Consider the following 20,847-nt stretch of genomic DNA (forward strand, 5'->3'; position numbering starts at 1 on the left):
TCTAAGTGTAGATGTCAGGTCAGTGAGCTCAATCCTCATATGAAGTTGCAGAAAGGCAACAATGATTGCGTGTTTCCTTGATTCTACATGTTTACAGCAAAAAATGTTTTTGATTAGAAAATATAATCAAGTGTAAAAGTATTTGCGTACCTGTGCCAGCTTCATCATCATGTGGGCAAAGACATGGAGGAACCCAACAATAGCATCCCACAGCCTGCTGTGGGCCAGAGACTGCTGGTTTCCGGTGCACGGGCCCTGAAGAGAGACACTGTGTGTTACACACATGGCAAACAACCAGGCAGCTGGGGTAAATGCCTAATTTATTAAAATGTTACCTGAATGTATTCAGTTAGACTGTTGAAAATCTGTTTTGCGACTGTCATAGCTTTGGAGAAATTCTTTTTGCCTGGGTCATCAATGACGTCCTTGCCAGAGTAATACCAGTAGAAGTCACTGATTGATTCCTTGATTGAAAAAAATGGTAAGGTAAGTATAGTATTCTCATATCATTAAAATACCACTGAACATTTTTATCAGGATAAAAGGTTTAAGTTTTTGGCACATAAGTCCTTTCTTAATTTAAATTACTTTATACAGAATACTTACAGTGTCTACCAGGGCTACCAAATGACGAGCCTTTGGAGACTACACAATGACTGGGAAACCATGATCGAAGTTGTTTTGCAAAGTTGGATCAAATATGTATTATTTGTGACAATATAATCCCTGAAATGAGCTTAAAACTTTCATTTTTTTATCTTTGACATTTGCACCACCCTTTGGCTAAATTAAAAGTTAAAAGTTGCACCTGCAGTCGGAGGAGGTAATCTACGGTGCAGATGATGACGTTGATGGTAGTTGTGCTGCCGATCTGTGTGCGCAAGTAGTTCTGAAAATCTGCATCAAAAAAGAGATTGTTTTGAAAAGTAGCAACGTTGACAATTTAATTAAATGTATAATGTGGTTTGAATTGAAGGTCAAACACAAGTAATCCTCACCATTATTGTGACCCTCACAAAGCAGCTGCAAAAAGCGGAAGAGGTCACAGGTGAACTCATCATCTGACATCACTTTCTCATCTAGAAAAAAAATAATAACAATAATTAATTAAAATGTTAAATTACATCTTAAAATTAGGTTAAGATCAGACTTATACAATGGTAAAAAGTCTTACTGGTAGTTACTGAAACAGTTTGCCTGAGTATAAGCAGTGGGACAATAGTAAATAATATTGATTGCTGAACTTACCATCATCTCTCATTGGATTTTAGTAATCCAGTAATGATCACTGGATTACTAGTGGTTAGTAATCATTGGATTACTGGTAAACAAACATTACTAGACTGTTGCTTTTTTACAATCAATTACATAATGAGTCACGCTAAATTGTAAAAATAGTATTATGAGAGGCTAACCAAATGGCTGTGGTCTGAGAATGGCTTGACATATATCAAATAAACATCAAACATACAGGAGGCATCAACATCACATGCATACAGTTAATGTAAAAACAAGTCTTGCAGTGAAAAAGTAACACAGAAACATATCAGACATAAACTCACATTAACAACACGTATAAACTAGGCAGACGACAATGTGCAGTTGTACAGATAGACAGGACAGACAGGTTGTACATGTAGACAGGACAGACAAGTTGTACATGTAAACAGGACAGACAGATTGTACAGGTAGACAGGATTAAAGTTAAAACAGCAGTACTGAGGGGTGAAATGGTCATCTGGATTTTTACTGGTGGGCTGATCATTCAACCTCCTAATGTTTTTTTTATTTTTTTTTACCCTTTTTTAAATCAAACATAAACAATTAAAAAAATATGGAGATTAAGTATCAAATCAGGATGCATCATCCTGTCTTTAAGATCATTGCACCATTGTGAAATATTCTACTAAAATGGTCTATATTATCTTTGCCCTTTTAAAATTCCAGTCCACCTCTGGCCGTAATGAATACACACACAGACACAGAGTCATGCAGTACACACAAACTTTGCCTTAATGCAGCAGAGTTAAATGTCAGAGAGATTGGGGCATTGTCCATCAAAATGTTGGAGGGAATCCAGCGCATGATGTATATCAAAGAAAGGGACGACACATTCTGAAGCTAACGACTTCTAACGGACTAGCACTTTGGTGGAACTGTTTAATATTTCAATCTAAGCAGCCCAATCCCATGGCTTATAGAGTTGTGGAGATTTTCATATTCTAAGATGCATCATAATGCAAATGTGGAAGATTCTGCATTGATGCAGTGACAGAGCATAATCGGGAGTTTGCAGCCTACACAAAAGTACAGCCTTCTAATGTTGCTTGTTGATGTTCGGCCTTGAATGGACAAAGAGGTTGTAAAGTTACGTTGTTGTCACTGTCTTGCATTGAAGGTCATTGTAGGTCTATACTAGTATTTTGAAAGTGGACATCTGGGGACATTTCAGATTGTATTAACTAACTGGAAAGCCCTAACTGAGGCAGATTCTATGCTGTTTGTAAAATTGTCCTCGAGACAATTAAATCATTTGGTAATACAACACATCTGAAGAGCCACATTAGCTGTTTAAACTATAAGCAAACTTTTTTTTGTAATGTTTACGTGGTGAGGTGGGTCACACAGATACTGGTATTTAAAAGATGCAGTTTTTATATTGTAGACTGTTGTAGTCTGATCTTTGAAAGAACTTTCCAATAGAAGTTCAGATTTATCTGTCTGTTTGTATTAAATATTTAAAAAGTAGCCATGTGCTTTAATATAGAACATTATGGAGTCGATCTATTCTTAGTTTCTTGAATGCATTAAAGCTCGTTGTGCATTTGCTTAATAGATAAGAATCATAATTGTACTCGAATTGTATTGAGGCCAGTGAATATTCACGCCTCTGATGTCTTGAACTTAATGTACTGAATTTAAAAGATTCAGTTCAGTATGTATTTTAAAAATCTACCAGAACATGCTATAGTGTTTCTGTAGTGTTAAAAGTTTCTTCAAGCTTGATGCAGTTTCATTATTAAGAGGGACGGCAGTGGCAACAATGTTTGTAGCCATTTCTCAGATTAAAACAGCATCTCTGTAAATAACGTGACTGAAAAATGGTGAGGAGTTATAAATGTTGTGAAGGGCCTCATCATTGTTTATGACAAGTATTTGTCATGAAGGCTTCACTCACACCTTTAGTAGATTTCATGAGCAGAAAAAGACCAGATTCCATTCATAGCCTTTTGAAATGAACAAGAAATATGAGGAGGGGCACGAGCTATGAACATGACAGATGGACAGAGGCATCCAATCCTCTCTTGGTGGAAGTTCAGTGTTAGAAGAAGAGGTGATGGAGCGAGAGGGACAGGGGAGAGAAAGAGGAATAAGAGAGCAGAGAGGCAGATGGACAGAAACATGATTTACCCCGATCTAGGTTCAAGTCTGAGGACCATGAAAGGAGGGACAAGGGAGAGGTGGCAGTGATCGTGGGGAAGGGAGAGAGGATCAGTGTGTTGACAACAGTAGAGGACTAAGAGATGAGGAGGGGGAGATTAACAACATTCCATGGCAAATTCATTCAGGTAGATCTTCAAATGAACCTCCAGAATTAGATGACAAAAGAGAAGGTGAAGTCCAATCAAGTCAAACTACTGGACAAAAAATCTAATTCAAGTTCAATTAAATGCCTAAATCTAATCATTTAAAGTGATTCAAGTGTTAATAATATTTAATGTTAGGAAACTAACATTCAACTAAATTAAAATTTGTACACTAAATGTTGCAGATGATAGATGAATTATTAGATGCTCAGACTGTCTTAAATTCATCTATTAATTCATGTCTTATTTTAATTGATTAATTGATTCTCTATGTTAATGGTGATGAGGCAAATACCTTATTTACAGTTTCTAATAAAAGCATCACTTGACCATTGACTTTTGACTAATCTGACTCACTGCACTGTAAAATCTGATACTGGACAGAACAGAGTTGTCTACTCCATAATTATCCCTCCACAGTGTATATGATGTCTTGACTCTGATCTACATGGACACAGAATAAACCTACTTGGGATTTTCTGGACACACACAGTACTAAAGTCAAGGGAAGACACACAAATCTCTTGAAAGTTGTGGTACAATGAATGTCAACATTTAGACTCTGTTGCGGCATACAAGGAACAGCAAAGCAGTCAACAGAAAATACAGACAAATGTGTGCCATATTGTGTAATGAGATGGGTGAGGTGAGTGTATTTAACAATGTAATTTGTGGCCTCAAATAATGGAGATATTCTATTACGTGATCACATTAAACAATAGCTGCGGTGTATGAGTATAGAGACTTACTAGTGCCTTCCTCTGAGACCATGCCCAGTCCCTCTGCCTTGTTCTGCCTCTCAAAAGCATTTAGGTCCAGGACACTGCAGAGAACATGAACCTATTTTAAGAGGTGCACTCCCCACTCTTCGAATTAATACACCTAAGTTACTTTACAATACAAATGTTAAAAATTGAGTTCATGTACAGTATTGAAAACTGACCAGCACGTCTGCATCAATGCTTGGACACTCAGAAAGAAGCCTACATCCTTCTTATCCCTCAAATACTCCAGCATTTTCTGACAAAGAACGAGAAGATAATCCATTAGAAGTGCTACTTTAAAAGGTAACCTTGTAAAGGTTTTGGTTTCAGAACACATACCCTTTGGACCTCACTGTTTCCACCGTTCAAGATAGAGATACCTAGCTTGAGGGTTGTAGTCACCATTGGGCCAGTTTCACCTGCATGAAAAAATTCAAAGTCGTAAAGTTAGCAAGGGAAACCTCAATCATAGTGCAGATAGGTTTGGAGGCAAAAAGTGTTGACTGAAGATGGGGAGCCAAACTACCTTTGCAGGCACTGATCATTTGCAGGACCATTTCTGCAGCACCACGATTATGAAGTCTGGACTGCTGGTACAGGAGCCTTTGTTTCTCCATTTCTTTTTCCTGCAGCAGATGCAAACATTATGAGCATTTGCCGCTGTTATATTTGTCACAGACAGAGAATTTAAATAGATAGAGTGGACCCCGATATTTGATGAAGTATGCAGTGGCAGACTTCAACACACCAGGACTGGGTTGCTCCAACTACTCATAAATCTATTACTAATTTTGAACATAAAGTCCCTCCTAAGTTATAAGTAACTACTAGTTCCAAACTAGTGGTTTATTAAACCAGGTAAAGCCATTAAAAACGAAGAAATGTCTTGGCCAGTAAAGCTAGTCTAAGCTGCCTTAGGAATGTGTAAATCCGTTGCTTGGAATCGCACTGTCCAATCAAAGAGCAATGAACTTTGTAAACAGGAAGTTGCTGCGGCATCCCAAGCTGGCATAGCTTCCAAAAAATACAGAGAAAATACAAAAATACAAAATATATATTTTTTGTAAATGTAGGTTGACCTTTGTTGTGTTTATTAGCCAAATGATATTGCTACCATGTTTTGTAATTTGAAGTATGTTGTGTTATTTTGATAAAATGTAGTTTAAATCTCCAAGATTTGCATTATCAAAAAGCATTTATCAAGATTCACGTCCCATATGAAGACCATATTCCAATATCTCTTTTAATCTTTTAAACCATGTCAAATATTTGCTAGCTAATAGTTCGTGTTGGTTCAAGTAGTGAGTAAGTTGGATCACTAGCTACAAAACAGGTGAACATGGACTTACATGGTGAATATTATGATGCAAGAAATAGTATGTGAAGTGCAAACACTTGCATTAAAATTAAGCTAACTTTGAACTTACGAATAGCTGATTGCTCCAGGTGATTAAATGTTAAAAAAAGGTTTGTTCATTAAAAAGTTGTCCATTCTATCGATTCATATTCTCAATTTCAATTCACATTCACTCTCCTTTCACTCAAGTCCCTAACCTTTCACCTTATCAATGTCTAATCGACTTACCTTTCATTCCTGAAATGGCCCATAACTGTAGTATCACACATACTGTATATACATGAAGAAATCTTTCAAGAGAAAATACCTATTATTTGTTAAGTTTTTAATAAACTGAGTTTAGTAAAGTAAGGATTTTTATCTTCTTTTCTCTTTAATGCAGCACTTTTATTGGTTGTTGCTGTCTATTTAAAGACTTGTCTGACTCTTGCACACATTCTTTCACCCCACTTTATTAGTCATGGAGTTGTTACACTACTTCTTCACGTTTGCTGGGTGAAGCAAGCGTTAGACTACAGGAAACAGCCCCATTGGCTTAACATTTTAGCCATACAGTTTACCAAAGTGTCTTGATTTCAGCATCCCTGCAAATAAGATACTTTGGACAAGAGCTGTAATCCCACTGCATCAGAGATATTTCTTTGGCATCTCATAGCATTGTGCCTTTGCCTTAAAAAATGGTTTGAAATATTCACGCAAAATACATTTCTACTTGTGCTAATGCACATGGATGTCAACTAGGAATGAAATGCCATTTATAGAATGACAATGGCAGTCATAAATGAATATCTCTGAATCCAGAGGACAAACTGACATTCCTCTGATCAGCCACATCACAAATCAACTTGTAGCATCCCACATCCTGACCCAAACAACCCCCCACCCTGCCACCCCTGCCACCCTCCCTCCCTCCCTCCCTTCCCACACTCCACCCCCCTCCCACCCACCCACGTATGCCTGACCATGCTCTACCCACTATGTGTCGCGCGGCTGGACCTAAAACTAACACAGCAGTCCTGACTATCTAGTGAAACCTGATGATGAACTATGCACTATACAATATGTGCGAATGGACTTTTAAAACTTTGACTATGTGTATGAATATTTAACCTTAAACGTTGTTCTATACTGGCTTTCACTGTAGTCTGTCAGTATGCTATGTGAGTGGGGGAAGGGCACATTGATCAGTAGCATTCAGTTAATGAAGACCGGTGTTATGAGGGTGAGAGGGATTACATGGAGCAATGGAGAAAGAGACAGAGAGAAAGACAAATGGGACAGCTATATAAACTGGGAGGAATGACATCACTAGTCAATGAGTTTGTGTTAAATCACGTTCACTGACATTTCCAATAGAGATTTGATTTTTTAAAGGACATTTCTAATGTCTAAAAGCTTTTTGTGCACTCTTTTAGCATGTCTAACTCCCCAGTTTGATATAAGCCCTCACACAAAGGCATTTTTTTAACCCATTTATATTTTTTAGTAGTTTAAAGCGACAATACGTGTGGACAAAGCACAAAGTTTATGGTCAAACAAACAAATATCTCACTGGAGTTCTTTAATAGTTCAGCTCCTGTTGCTTCAGACAGTGAAGTTAGCACTGGGTGTATCAATGAGTGCAGTGTGTGAGACTAATAAAACCTGATACAAGGAATGTAGTAAAGGCCTGCAAGCTGGCAGCTGGTGTTGCCTTTCAGAATAACCATGAAGTATAAAAGACCTTGGCAGTCCACTCCAGAGGAACAGATAGTGTGGTGTCACAGGAAGATTTCAGGCTGCATTAGTCTTAGGCATTGTGTTGATTGTGCTTTAGAGTGTCCATCAAGCTGAGTTGATAATTGTTTTTAAAAAGTGAGTTATAATTAGTGTGTTTTGATGACTATTATTATTGTTGTTGATGTTAAATTACATTAGGTTAATCCAGACTAATTAGACCCAATCCAGAATCAAGGCACAAAAATGATATAGGAATAGGAACAGGTCTTGGTGCTCGTCAAAGAGGTACCAAAGCTTTTTCTTACAAATTTTAATGGGATTTGTAAAAAATAGCGTTCTTTTGCAAAAACAGTTATCTCTGTTTCTTTTGGTTTTTGAAGTGCATTCCATGGAATATCAGTCAAATGTTTGTTGGGTTGTTTTGAGAAGATATCTCTTGTTTTTTTACTCTAAAAAATCATGTCTTTTATTTTGCACTCTGATATTAATCAGACTGGGTTTATTCATTTTAAGAAAGGTGATTATCTGTTTTTGCAAATGAACTCTTCATGTGTTAACTAATACAGTTAAAAAAAACTCTGGATTGGAGCTTTGAGTTTCTAAATGAAGCAACTCACAATGAATGAAGCACAACATAGAAACAGAAGAGACAGAGCACAGACACAACAGACAGAGGTACTGAGACAAAGAGAGAGATGTGGTTGTGAGGTAATGTTCCGATGATGAGGTCACTCAATGCATTGAGAGCTACCGCTCCACTGTGTTCCTGGTCCCTAGCCCCTGGCCGCCCATTACCAGTTCTGACTGTCGCACCTCAAAGGGCAGCTCATCCTCAGTATTTTCCACCATTTCCTCTCCCCCTTCTTCTTCCTCACCAATATGGCAACTCTAAAAAAGATCAGAGGAAAGGGAAAAATTATGAGCTTTTCAAAGTACATTTTTTACAGTACAAACCTCAACTTGTAGCCAACATCCAATGACTCACCTTTGCCATAATGTCAGCATATGCCATATAAAGATGATCTGTATCGAGTTTACTGAAATAGGGACAAAAGAAGACAACGGTAAACAAGAAATAACATGTCGCCCTGTGTTTACACCACATTTCTGACATCAGTGTGGTTGTATCAGTGAGGACCTGTCTAACCTCTTTTCTGTTAAAGCAGTTCGACTGAAATGCAGAATAAGCTGGTGCAGGGGATCTGGCTTTGTTTCCTTTTCCTCCTCTTCATCCCCTTCCTCTTGCTCCATTGCTTTCTGGGTTGCAGAGGGAGAGGAAGGGTGAGCAATGGCACAGAAAAATAAAAATAAAGAATTCAGATGAAGCAGATGTGAGATGACACTCACAGATAAGTCATCTATCATCCTGTCTTCAAATGAATAACCCTCAGTGTGAAGCCAGTTGCGTTTGTATCCTTCCAGGAACATGTTGGAAGCTCTGTGCCTGTAATGTAAAAAACAAAACAGAACGATCTTGTGTTTGCACTTTCGAACATCTTTCGTAGTTATTTAGTGAACAGCCCATACTGTACATGTAAGTTCTGATAGCTTTCTCACCTTGGAATGTTGTACAGTGGCGTCATCCTAAAGCAAGCGACTACAGCCCTGCGCCTCTGCTTCGACAACAGTTTGTGCCACACCATCTTCTTGGATTTAAACGGGTGCTCCGTCTATATCGGAGAAGGCAGACATTGGCCAAAAGTGTTCTTATGCTTACTTTCAGGAAAAGTTATATATGATTTACATATTATATGCTGCAGTTCAAAAGAACCACCTGTCACAGAAGCTTAGTTTGGTTCAGATAGCTGGACTACTCTTTTCTTTTAAATTATCTTTCATGCTATCAGATTGTAGAAAGTCCTCTTAACAAATTCAAACTTTGTGCTGGAGAAACAACATGCATCTACTACACTGAATGTGGCTGAGACTGGCCACTCACAAGTTCAAGGTGGTACAGTACAGCAGAAACCTCCTGCACTCTCTTGACAACTTTCACCGGAGCGTCAGCATCTTCAGCCTTTCCTGCCATCTCCTTGTACAGGGCCATCTGCCAGCGCATGGATGGGTTGTCCACCTTTCCACAACGCAGGGATAAAAAACTCAATCATTACAAATCTGTTTCCACTGAGGTAAATATTATAAGGTACAACACTATTACACTATTAGACTAACAGTCCAGGAATTATACCTTGCCCTGGAGATGAAGGTTGTTCTGCAGGAACTCTCGTACTTCTTCATCAGTGTCTCTCTGTAAAGTAAAACGTTTAATCAACCATTATCTCCCTAAGAATGGTTTTGGAGGTAAAGCTGTTACTGTATTAAATTAGACAACAGACGTTTACTAGAGTCATTAAAAAATACCAAAGAGTATCTGATCTTGGCCAAGTTGATAAGCTCCTGATCGGCGGGAGAGCACATGTTGAGACCTATGGGGAGCATCTTTTTCAAGGCAGCCACAATAAGTGAAGTCTGCACAGAGTAGCGATCTCCCCGCCTCTTCTTCTTGGTGCGTTCGGTATCTGAGCCTCCACCCTGAGAAAAAGGACAATATAGCACAAAGCATTCACAGTATCTCATAAAATGCCACAGGTATGACACCACAGTTAAAACTGCTTTGCATCAAACACATGTCAGCCTTGATTCAATACCAGGCAGTCACTTTCAGGGATATAAGCCCTCATTACTAATTACACATTCTTTCCAATAATGCTAGGAATGACTGCAACAGCACAAAGAAAAGAAATACAACTGATGCTACACAGTATAGACCCATATATCACATGAATATACAGTAAACATAAAATGAGTTTGTCAACACAGTCAGCAGTCATTAAAACTCATAACAAACCTTGGTGATTTTTTTACGTACTGACAAGTTAACATCGTCCTACCTTTTAGTAATGACTGCACACTGTCTATTATGCAGTAACAGTACATCTCTCCATGTTGAAATGCCCAGCTACATTCAATGGGGATTCTTATCAAACATGCTACTGTGAATAAGGTGCTTGCATTTGGATGTCTATGTCCTGTTTTTCCCCCAGATATAAAATGATTGTTTCTCTGAGCTCAGACTGGTAAGTAGAGGGAATAGTGAAAATGTGAGGGCAAAGTGGGGATATAGCTGGGAAGCTGAAAGGAAAGGGTCTGATAATAGAGTAAACCACTGAAATTGCATTTACAAAACATGCAAACAGAAAACATTTTTCATTCAAGTGACAACCCATCCAGCATTCCTTTAACAGGATAAATAGCTAAAACAGACTCATATGTTTTCGTTCTCTAAATGTGAATTAAATTCCGTAACAAGTGCAGCCCTTGGTGAAAGATTAAAATGTTAGATGATGTTACAGAACAAAACTCTTGAAATTAGAGTTAGACAGATTAGCAGCAGGCTGTTAAAATCACACAACTACTGTAAAACAAGCTGTCTATGGGATATGTCCCTGTGCTCGCCTCCTGAACTCCTGTTCTGTTTCGGTCAGAGTTCAGTCCTTCTGTCATCTGCTCTTTCTGGAGTCTTCCAAGATGTGCAAATGTATGTGAGGGCTTAAAATATGTATAGATGAATTAAATTCGTAATATGAATGTTTAGTCTATTAAATACATGCTGAATGAATACACACGGTCTTTCTACTTGAACCATAGAAGTGTAGATAACAGGATCACACAGTAACGTCAACTAACGCAAAAGCGTAGGGTGCTATTTTAGAACGTCAAATAACTTGGGGACGATATTCATGAGTGATACTTATTCTTCTAATACACATATTACTCACAGGAAGTTCTAGAGGCACCTAATATGGCCCACTGGCCACTTAAAAAAAATTATTTGATGTTGACTAAAGTGGCCCAAGTGTCTAAACCTTCACCTTGCCTTGTTAACAGCTAGATTTTACAGGTAGGTCTTTTAATTGACTTCCTGGGACCAGAAACACTCAGACAGGTCCATTAAGACGGAAAAACAAACAGAAAAGCCAGTTTCAGGCTCTCTAACAGCAAAGTTTTCGTTATAGGTATTTGTTAGGATGTCATTGTCTGACATGTACAATTAAGTTTATCCCAGAGGCATGGTAAAAATGCAGAGTATGTTATTTATGCCAATAGGGGTCTTTCATCAAAACAAAACAAAAAGGCTAACTAGCATGGGATCATGGGAGTTGTTCACATTACGTTTAGTCACGTTTGCCGACTTCCGTCATCACTCTGTGACTCCCTCCCCTAGGTTATAGCAACTAAACGAAACGCACCGATACGTTGAGTAAAATCATGTATTTATCTTGGTTTGAACACTGGTGGAAACATTTGGGATAATGTAAATACGTGACTCAACTAAATATATTACAAAGATCTTGTAATTATTTTTTTGAACATTTTAATGCAGAAATGTTATCATATTATATGTTTCTATAACAAACACTAACAGTGCCAGATGTACACAAGCCACTGCTGCTGCTTCAGTTCAGAGCCAGATGCAAGTGTGTTATGGAAGACTAGTTTAGAGGAAACAATGCAAAGCATTTTGGGGAATAATTTATGTCAAAAGAGTGAATTAATGTGTAGGTTAGGTACATGGTCACTTTGAGCACATTCTAAAGAGGGAACCAGAAATGTACTTCAGCGATGTTAAGCATCAAGTCTTGTGTTAGTGTGGATACTAGGGAAACTAAATCATGGTGTGAAATGGAATTTCCAGAGAGGAGAGAAGAAAGAGCACAGAGAAGACTAACATCATCCCCTAGTGGCAAAAAGCTGCATTACAAACGCTACAGGTCAACCATCCTTCAACAAAAAGAAACAAAAGACATACTAGAAGACTCCAACTCAACTATGATCAAAAAAGAGCAAACTCAGTGACAGGATGATGGCACTGTGCTTTCACTGCCACCCTGGGCTTGGTGTAAAGCCCAGTGCCATGAGCCCAACTCTACAGCTGAGTACTTTCATCAAGCGCCTCCAGACTCCCCCCCTCGCACACTGGCAGGACTGGGAATGGCCCGGACATGGGCCTGCCCTTTTGTCCAATGATCCTTTATGAGAATAATGTGAATGTCTTCCTAGTGCATATTAATTGCAGTTGTCCCTTATGTATAACTTTACACTCGTTAAAATCTACAGTATGTAGGCATAAATCAGTAGTTTTGTGTTAGACATGTAGTGATCCAGTCTAAGAATGTGTGCCAGTGCACAAGTGCAGAGGCTCAGTGAAAGTGGAGACAAGTCTCCATCTGTCGCTCCTTTGAAGAAACTTCTGGCTAGGATTTACATATTCTATTAATATAAATAACTATATTTATAGCAATGACAAATTCTCAACTGAGTTTTGTTCCACTCATTAAAGACTGCAAAGTATTCATGACTCAGCAGATAGAGCTACATGTACAGAAAAGCTGTCACTGAAATAGTTAGTCTCTGGTCATGTCTCTCTGAATAGAATGTGCATGTTCCTGTATGTGTCTGGGCGCACAAGCGCATAAGTACACTAGTGTGCATGTGTCTTTGTGGGTGTTTGTGGATCAGATGTGCCAGTGTGCTGGAGGGGTTGATGAAAAGCTCCCCCAAAGTGAGGTGCCATGCGGTCAGCACAGCGGTCGTGCAGGAACAAAGTCTAACCTCTGAGTCCCCGCCCTGGAAACCCAGCCGCAAACCAAAAGAAGAGGACAAGGGACAGCCAAAGAGAGAATATTGTTAACACAGCTGCTATCGTTTTCAAAATTGCCAATTAAAATCAGCCCTCCAAAAGTTATAGAAGACTTTGCTATGTTTAACCAAGCCCAATAAACAAGAGTATTAAAAACAGAACACAAACAAAATCACAAACTAACAGAAACTTTTAAAATCCTGTACGTGGTGCGTAAGTGCCTTCATGATGGACTATAGTCGGTCGTACAATATTTTGAATACATGACCATTTATAAATGGACGGTAAAATAACAAAGACTAAAAACTCTTGATAAAAATAAGGGCACCAGAAAGGAAGACACACAGTTGTTACACAATATGCCTGATTTGAAATCGACACTTAACCAGTCCTGCCGCAGTACTGGCTCTGCCTTTTATTAACTCACCTTGCTCATCTTGCTCTTGCTGTCAGCAGTGAGGAATGACATGTTATTGATCTCATTCATCACCACAAAGTTCTGCTCCTCCCGCTTGAAGTTCTACAATTAGGCAAGAGAGAAACAGGATACATACTCTACAGCAAAGGATGTGAGCTGCTGTAAATGGATGCATTCAAAGGCCAAATTAACATACTCACATGAGATTTAGACCAGAAAATAAAGACCTCTCCAACCATTCGGAAGAGCTCCTCTGCATCGGGGTCTGGGCATGTCAGCCACCTTGCCCTGCAGCAGCACAAATTACTTTAAGCCTTCCCAAAGTCACAACAAGCTTGCCTAATGCAACAATTTATGAAAAGATGAGCGCATTGTGTCGAATTCTACCAGAACCAGTTAGGATTCACAGCTTTAAACTGTAATTGTATTGTACCTGTTGTTGTCCACATATCGAATAAGCAGAGGATACAGGGCGTACAAGTCTCTGCAGAGGACAGCAAACTCATCACGTATGGTGCCGTCCTCCTCATCCCCCTCTGATTTCCCCTCCATCCGCAAATGGTCCTCTTCAGCCACCACCTTTGAAGTGCGTTTCTTCAGCTTCTCCATTGTAGGGATAAAGTGTGATTTGAGCATTTCTGGCTTTGCTCTGCTGACAATGGGCTGTGAAAACACTAAGAGGGAAAACAAATGTAGTCATCTTACCTGTACGAAACCACACTTCAGTGAACTCTGTGGAAAAAAGAGTTTAAAACAGCGCTCACCAGCCAACCTCTTCATCCAAGAGGCCTCATCAATACCCAAGTTGTTGACCACAATTTTCATGATGCTGCCCAGCACCTGATTGAGATGTTCTGATGTGACATCAGTGCAGATGCGGCTCTCCATCTCGGGGAAGTTCTCAAGTCCTCTCTCCCACCAGCGGGGCAAGTAGTTACACAGCATGGGCAAAGTGATTTCAATCACGTGAGGCATCTCAGTGTAACGAGCCCCGGACTCTGCCAAGTCCCCAATATCCTTTAGCAGAGCATCCAGCTCTGGGATGTCTGGACACAATTCCTGGACCTCATTGGGAAGGCCCAAGACTTTGAGATTCATAGGACAAGAAGTGAAAAGTCAGAAACAAGATTTTGTTAGACAGAAAACAAATCAGAGGAAAGAGTAATGCACTCACTGGCTCTCTCCCTGGGTGTCTTTGTGGTGTAGACAGAGAAAGCATTGAATTCATTTAGATGGGGCTCTAAGTAGGCCACTGGCATAGCTGCTGCAAGGTGAGCCAAACACTCTCCAAGAGCGGGCCTTTGCCTGTAAATGTAAAGGAGATGTGCATAAAATACTCCCAAGTATCTACTTTTAAATTACTTGCAATGTAACTTGTAATTACTTGTAATGTGTGCAGCTTACAAGTTACCTCTCAACATGTGGATTCTTGACAGTCCCCAGGGAGTAGATGCTACACATGATGCGATAGCATGACATCTGTAGGTCATCCACTGTGTGCGAGCAACAGTGACAGGTACAGCAGTGTCAGCATGAATGAATATATAAACAACATGTAAAATCAGAAATAGTACTGATGTGAAAGCACTCACGCATGACATCATCTCCAAACTGGTGCTGAGCAATGTGATCAAACAGGGAGGTAAGCACTGGGAGCAGTGCAATGGTTGTGTAGTTAATGTTCTGGGACACGCCTTTCACTTGCTATAAAGGATCATGGACTCAGAATAAGTTCAGATGTTTAACAGATAATTTGCAAAAGTCAGGGATAGCAACATTTTTTCAAATATGGTGTCCTTTTACCTGATTGCCTTTAGATACTTTGCCCAGTTTGAGGTTCTCTACCATCTTCTCTATATCATCAGCAGCACTCTCAAAGAATGACCGCAGCCCGGCTTTCACAATCTCAGGCCCTGACTTCATCACTGTCCTAATAAAGCAAATAAGAAAGATTAGGAGGAAAAAAAACAAACAAACAAAAAACATTTTCATCTTCAAGGGTAATTCTGGTATTTTTAAACCTGAGAGATCGTACATCATTTTGTGTTACAGTCAGTTCTGCTGACACACAATAACATCAAGACAGCAGTAGTACAGCAACTCCACTGTTTTGTAAGGTAAAATATTTTTTTCAATGCAGGTTGTGATATAACAGCTCCAGGTTCATTGAAAAGAATCTTACTCTTTAATAAAACCCTTTATCTCTGTGGTGATCGTGTCCACAGTGTTGTAAGAAACTTATCAGTCTTTCCGTGGCAAAAACAAGCCCTGTACGACAGTACTTTGACTGAATTGAAGAATTACGTTGCAGCCATTGCAGCCCATTTTGCTGCTGCCAGCTGCGATAATCTACTGGAGCAGTTCCGAAACTTTTGGTACCAATTAGTAATTTACACACCGAAAGATGTAGAAATGAGGCCCAGGTTTAAAATACGAGATACATACTGGCGAGAAAAAAAATAAAAAAATACTAAACCTTGCATCCAATGAGCGTGCCAGAATGTGAAGACAGTTAACAATTGCTGGAGCATCCGTGCCTGCATGTACAATACAGTTAGGCTGTTATGAGATCTTTTTGAGAATTCAGTTCATCACATACTGTATACACATATAAAACAAATGCAATTGCACTTGCTCTAACCTGGGTGAGAATATAATACAGCCACATATGAGAAACACAGAAAAGAGGGAAACGATTCAGAAAGAAACTGGTATCTTACCAAAGAGAGAAACTCTGTGTCTCACCAGGGCAGACATTTTACAGAAGATACTGAGATGCAAAGCAAAGGAAAGGGAAGGAAAGGAAAATGCAAGTAAAAAAAGAAAAGGAAAACACTGATACAAGAGGAAAAGAGATAAATGAAAAGAATACAAACATAACATCTGTGTGTGTTACATGTGAATAAAAAAGGAGATCACCTAGCAATCATCTCCTTCTCCTTATTTGAAGAATGCCCACCACTACCAAGAACTTTTGCGGGTGTCGACAAGAAGTAGAGGCAGTGGTTTTTGAAATACTGGTTGATTAGAGGCATCAAGATCTGAGAGGCAGAGTTTTTACATTTAGTACAGCAATGAGGACAAGTTAGGTCTTCAAAATTGTGACCACTCTAGCTTTACACAACAGTCTCACCTTGGCAAAGAACTTGATTTCCTGCTCATGAGGAGACTTTTCCACACGGCCACTGCTTACCACAGCCTCTGTATTGCAAAATATGATAGTATCTCAATTATGCTGGCAAGATCTACTTAAAGTTAGAACAACACAGGTCTGTCAGATGTCAAAGTATTTGTTTTTCATCCTTGCCCCACAGTACCAAGATGAGCGATGAACTCCTGTGCAATTTCCATCCATTTCAACAGCTTCTGCAGGAAACCATATGCAAATCTCTTCTCGATGGATGAGATGTCAGACTCCATATCTTTCAGGCCCCTAAGAGCAGAGTTTAACTTTTTGTATTTTGTGCTTGCAAATCATAAAACATAATTTCAAAAGGCAACGTTCAAAATTGGTTCCTTTTTAGTCAAGGGTCTATGATCATAAACCAAAAGCATTACCTAAAACTAAAGATAACTTGGTTGCTATGTGTTGGTTTGTCTTTATAAACAATATCTTTTGAATTTTCAAGCATTTCTATGACTTGGTACTGCAACAGAATGGTACAGCTACATGCATCCATTAATCAGAAACTATGTTTGCAGTTTGCATGAAATGGAAAAAAATTCAACTCCCTGCTGAATGTTAAATAAATATATGAATTCTTCCACTGCATTATTACCTTGTGACAGCATATCCATTAAGCTGCAGGAACTTGAGCAGCTCGTGAGCTTTCTCTCTATCTCGTGCCTTTTCTTTTGCTGTCAGAGTGTCATAGGGCACCAGCAGGGGATGTGTTCCACCTCCTACACAAACAGAAGAACAGTCAAAACTCAAGAAAATGAAATCCAATCTCTTTTCAGGCTCCTCCCCTAAAAAAAATCTTACCCTTTGCCTGCAGTTCCATCTTTTTCTTCCGTCCCCAGGTGTTATGGTAATTTTCTGCCAGTTGCTCTGCCATAGACTGTGAACAGACATATACAAAACTCTGAATATTGATCAGATGCTAAGATTATGGCACAGAAGGTTCAAATATTCACTATTTTTACATACGTGCAGATCTCTTGAAAGAGCCATGTGTGTGATATCAATGGGCTGTGGACTGTAGCCATGGCTTGGGTCATAGGTTGCCTAGAACAGAAGGAGTTATCATTATATCCTACACAGTAAAAAACATTATTAGTATTAGTACAGTCATCCAACGGCTCTATACCTGTGCAGTCTGTGAGATTTTACGTGATGCTGTCTTCTTCTTGTCTGACTCTTCATCATCTCTAGCTTTATCGAGATTCCACTCCCATGCGATCATGGCTTTGATTGACTCTTTGATTGGCCAACGGTAGATCTCTTTGTCCTGCCAGAAAAAAATGTCAGAGTGATCAGAAGCTGGGACTTGAGGTCGATGTACATGAAGATTCAGTGCACAGCGTGACTATGAACCTACCTTCTCTGAGAAGGTTTTGTAGGGCCTGAGCATGGGATGGGTTTTTGCATTTTCATCCAGCGCCTCACCATATGACCAGTTATTCTGGATCTGAAACAAACACATGATGTTTTACAGCTGTTATTCATGCTCACAAATATCCAATGGTTTCCTTCTTACTTGTGCTAAGTCTCCATCCATTTGGAATTATAAATCATATGCTTTCTATTACATAATGTATGGCTGTTCTGAATAAACCAACCAAGCATGTTGCTACTGAATTAGCTCGAGAATGGTATTAAAATACTATGAGTGATTAGAGTGAGTGAAACACAAGGTTTTACCTTTTCAAAGGCCCATCTGTCGTGTGTATATTCAGCATATTTGTTGATAAAGGGATCCAGCCTCTCAGGGATGATAGTGCTGTGGTTGGAGAAAGAATCAAGAGCACAGTTAGCGTTCAATCATTTTACAGCGAGATACTTTATGTCTTCAAAGACCTAACGTCAAAAATCCTCTCACTTCGTGGTCTCTACTGGTTTAGGATCAAAGTTTCCTTCTGCATCTACTGAAGCCTTTTTCTCGGTTTTTGAGGAGTAGCTGGCGTCTACATAGTCAGGAGGAATGGCTCCAGCAATGGCGCAGATGCATGGCATTGAAATTTTGAAAATCTCAGCATCAAATTTCTGGAAACACAATAACAAGTTGTTACAACATGTCCAGATACCATCTAATGTACTGAAAACAAAAAATCTGTCTGTGCAGAGACTCCACCTTGTGTGCTAGCGATTCAAAGATCCCCCAAAACAGTTTGCGGGTCAGATGCAGCTCCTCTTCTGATGCCACTCCAAAGTTGGCCCAACCGTTAGGGAGGCAGTAATATTTCCAACACCGCTCATAGTGATTGGTCAAAAGCTGCAGGATGCAAAAAGTACAAAATTAATAACAGAAGAACATGTGAGCGCAAAGGGATATTTTGTTTAATATTTTTAAAATGGTTAAAGGTTCCCATACCTTCAGTGGCATTTTGGCATACTCATTGAGAATGGGCACATCAAACACCAGCCGTCTCAGAAGGTGCTGAAGCATGGATGGACGTAGATGTCTGAAAGAAAGATATACAAAGAGAACTTAAACTATGACCCTGGCAGTATTAAATGACATCAAAAGTTTGCCATGAGATTAGACTCACTTGCACAAAGCCATGAGGCACTCTTCAATGATGTCTCTTTGGGCCTTTGTGAATGCACGTCCACGAGACAGCCGGTAGATTGTGTGCAACATGGAGTCAATCATTATGGCACGGTGGTCACTGCCAGCAAAGAGTGGGGCACACTTGGTAATGAGAGGTAACACGGCGGAACACAGGTAACGGTTCAAAGCAAGGGCCATCTCTGTGGTGCTGAAAGCAACCTGTTGAACAGAAAAATCCAACAGAATGGTCATAATCCTGCTCTGCATTTCTCTCCAAGGACCATGTACAACTGTATGTATACATAGTGTTTACGGCTCACCGTGTCCAGAGAGGCAGCAGCCCTCATGTCAGGCAGAAAGCCCACCTCCAGCACATGGAGCAGGAAATCCTGGTTGTCAATACCATACACTCTGTCCAAGAACAGAACCATGGGAGCCTTGTGATCCGGCACAAAACTAGCTGACATCTTTGGTTCTATGATGCTGTTGTCTGAGAAAACATACAGGAGAAATCATTAACAATATGCAAAATTAAACAAAAGTGAGCTAGTGAGTGAGTTAGTTAAACCTTGATAACTGTGAGTTAGGATACTAACATTATATTCTGTGTTGTTTAAAATAATAAACACTCATTAAAGCCAGCTAACTTCATAAATTCAGTGTGTTCACCTTTTCCAAAAGAAGGAATCTGAACAGGAAGGCTGATGACTCCCACCAGATCCTCAATAGGGACCAGAGACCTCAGGATGGCCCTGATCCTCAGAGCCTCACCTTTACCAGCCTGGATCAACTGTAGACAAAAGCTCATTTTTTATGAAGACATTTTCAACTAGATGTGCTGTATTTTATCTTTATTATCTTTTTTTATTATCTGTATCTTTCTTTCCAGTAGAAGTCCAGTATGGTAGCTACTAAACAGCTTACGTGCATCTCTGGAGCGCAGCGTCCCAGCAAGTCAATGAGGGCAGAGTAGAAAGACATGATGGCATTTCCAAGGTGCACCCTGTTCTCCTCATGCTGCTCCTCTCCTCCAAACCTACCAGAAAAAAGACAGTGGCTTTCTGCAACAGCAACACTTATAAAGCACTCTCTGGTGCCTCATTAAATACCATCAACAGGCCTTCGAACCAAAGCTGAGAGCTCTTACATGGGAAAGCGTCTGTCTTTCTTAACACTAGGACCATCCCTCGCAGGGTCCTCTGATATTTTGATGGCTTCCTCTATTGCAGCCAGCAGACCGTTACCACCCTCCCCTCTTAGGGCTGGACCAAAACACTCAGGTCTACGAATGAGGAGACGAACCACCACGTTGGCATTCTCTTCTACGCTCTCTCCTACAGGAGGGAATGAAAAACATATCAACTGTTATTAACAAGGAAGAAAAACCTAAACACAAAGGGTAATATAATTAAATATTGCTTTGAGTAGCAAATGGAAAATCAGACCATTTACAAATACGGCAAAGCGAAGAAAGTCAAGGTATTTCTCTCCGCCACAAGGATTCCAGCCGATGTCAGGGTAGCCTTTAGACAGCAGCATTGGACAGCTCTGAAGTCCACATCCAGCTAAATATTTCACCACCTGGAAAGATATCGGTTTACTTAAAAGATGAAGAATTTTGGGAAAGGCATTTTTGTGCACATTGAT

General features: G+C 39.6%; 1 protein-coding gene across 4 annotated transcripts in view; it reads right to left on the reverse strand.

The window, feature by feature from the left end:
* The window catches only part of LOC311269549 (ryanodine receptor 1-like), a 48,091-nt gene that overhangs the window by 10,671 nt on the left and 16,573 nt on the right, over window positions 1-20,847 (reverse strand). The window contains exons 45-89 of one of the 4 annotated variants that reach the window (XM_084373745.1): window positions 20,646-20,781; window positions 20,348-20,534; window positions 20,125-20,236; window positions 19,870-19,990; window positions 19,521-19,690; window positions 19,199-19,419; window positions 19,021-19,111; window positions 18,781-18,921; window positions 18,529-18,692; window positions 18,351-18,429; window positions 18,028-18,117; window positions 17,797-17,937; window positions 17,637-17,714; window positions 17,472-17,547; window positions 17,266-17,389; window positions 16,804-16,919; window positions 16,620-16,687; window positions 16,406-16,527; window positions 16,207-16,256; window positions 15,963-16,023; window positions 15,290-15,416; window positions 15,079-15,190; window positions 14,898-14,979; window positions 14,661-14,791; window positions 14,251-14,571; window positions 13,920-14,160; window positions 13,687-13,774; window positions 13,496-13,588; window positions 13,041-13,055; window positions 9,789-9,959; window positions 9,616-9,675; window positions 9,367-9,501; window positions 8,985-9,097; window positions 8,775-8,871; window positions 8,575-8,684; window positions 8,413-8,464; window positions 8,241-8,315; window positions 4,878-4,977; window positions 4,691-4,770; window positions 4,531-4,607; window positions 4,337-4,410; window positions 999-1,079; window positions 809-897; window positions 336-464; window positions 151-255 (exon numbers count right to left, since the gene is read on the reverse strand). In XM_084373745.1, coding sequence (XP_084229871.1) covers window positions 151-255; window positions 336-464; window positions 809-897; window positions 999-1,079; window positions 4,337-4,410; window positions 4,531-4,607; window positions 4,691-4,770; window positions 4,878-4,977; window positions 8,241-8,315; window positions 8,413-8,464; window positions 8,575-8,684; window positions 8,775-8,871; window positions 8,985-9,097; window positions 9,367-9,501; window positions 9,616-9,675; window positions 9,789-9,959; window positions 13,041-13,055; window positions 13,496-13,588; window positions 13,687-13,774; window positions 13,920-14,160; window positions 14,251-14,571; window positions 14,661-14,791; window positions 14,898-14,979; window positions 15,079-15,190; window positions 15,290-15,416; window positions 15,963-16,023; window positions 16,207-16,256; window positions 16,406-16,527; window positions 16,620-16,687; window positions 16,804-16,919; window positions 17,266-17,389; window positions 17,472-17,547; window positions 17,637-17,714; window positions 17,797-17,937; window positions 18,028-18,117; window positions 18,351-18,429; window positions 18,529-18,692; window positions 18,781-18,921; window positions 19,021-19,111; window positions 19,199-19,419; window positions 19,521-19,690; window positions 19,870-19,990; window positions 20,125-20,236; window positions 20,348-20,534; window positions 20,646-20,781 — 5,106 coding nt within the window. Of the gene's footprint in view, window positions 1-150; window positions 256-335; window positions 465-808; window positions 898-998; window positions 1,080-4,336; window positions 4,411-4,530; window positions 4,608-4,690; window positions 4,771-4,877; window positions 4,978-8,222; window positions 8,316-8,412; window positions 8,465-8,574; window positions 8,872-8,984; window positions 9,098-9,366; window positions 9,502-9,615; window positions 9,676-9,788; window positions 9,960-13,040; window positions 13,056-13,495; window positions 13,589-13,686; window positions 13,775-13,919; window positions 14,161-14,250; window positions 14,572-14,660; window positions 14,792-14,897; window positions 14,980-15,078; window positions 15,191-15,289; window positions 15,417-15,962; window positions 16,024-16,206; window positions 16,257-16,405; window positions 16,528-16,619; window positions 16,688-16,803; window positions 16,920-17,265; window positions 17,390-17,471; window positions 17,548-17,636; window positions 17,715-17,796; window positions 17,938-18,027; window positions 18,118-18,350; window positions 18,430-18,528; window positions 18,693-18,780; window positions 18,922-19,020; window positions 19,112-19,198; window positions 19,420-19,520; window positions 19,691-19,869; window positions 19,991-20,124; window positions 20,237-20,347; window positions 20,535-20,645; window positions 20,782-20,847 lie in introns of all 4 variants that reach the window. The other 3 variants (XM_084373743.1, XM_084373742.1, XM_084373744.1) reach the window with 3 other exon arrangements.

The sequence above is a fragment of the Pagrus pagrus genome, assembly GCF_965226575.1.
Source record: "Pagrus pagrus genome assembly, chromosome: 14".
NCBI classification, from domain to species: Eukaryota; Metazoa; Chordata; class Actinopteri; order Spariformes; family Sparidae; genus Pagrus; species Pagrus pagrus.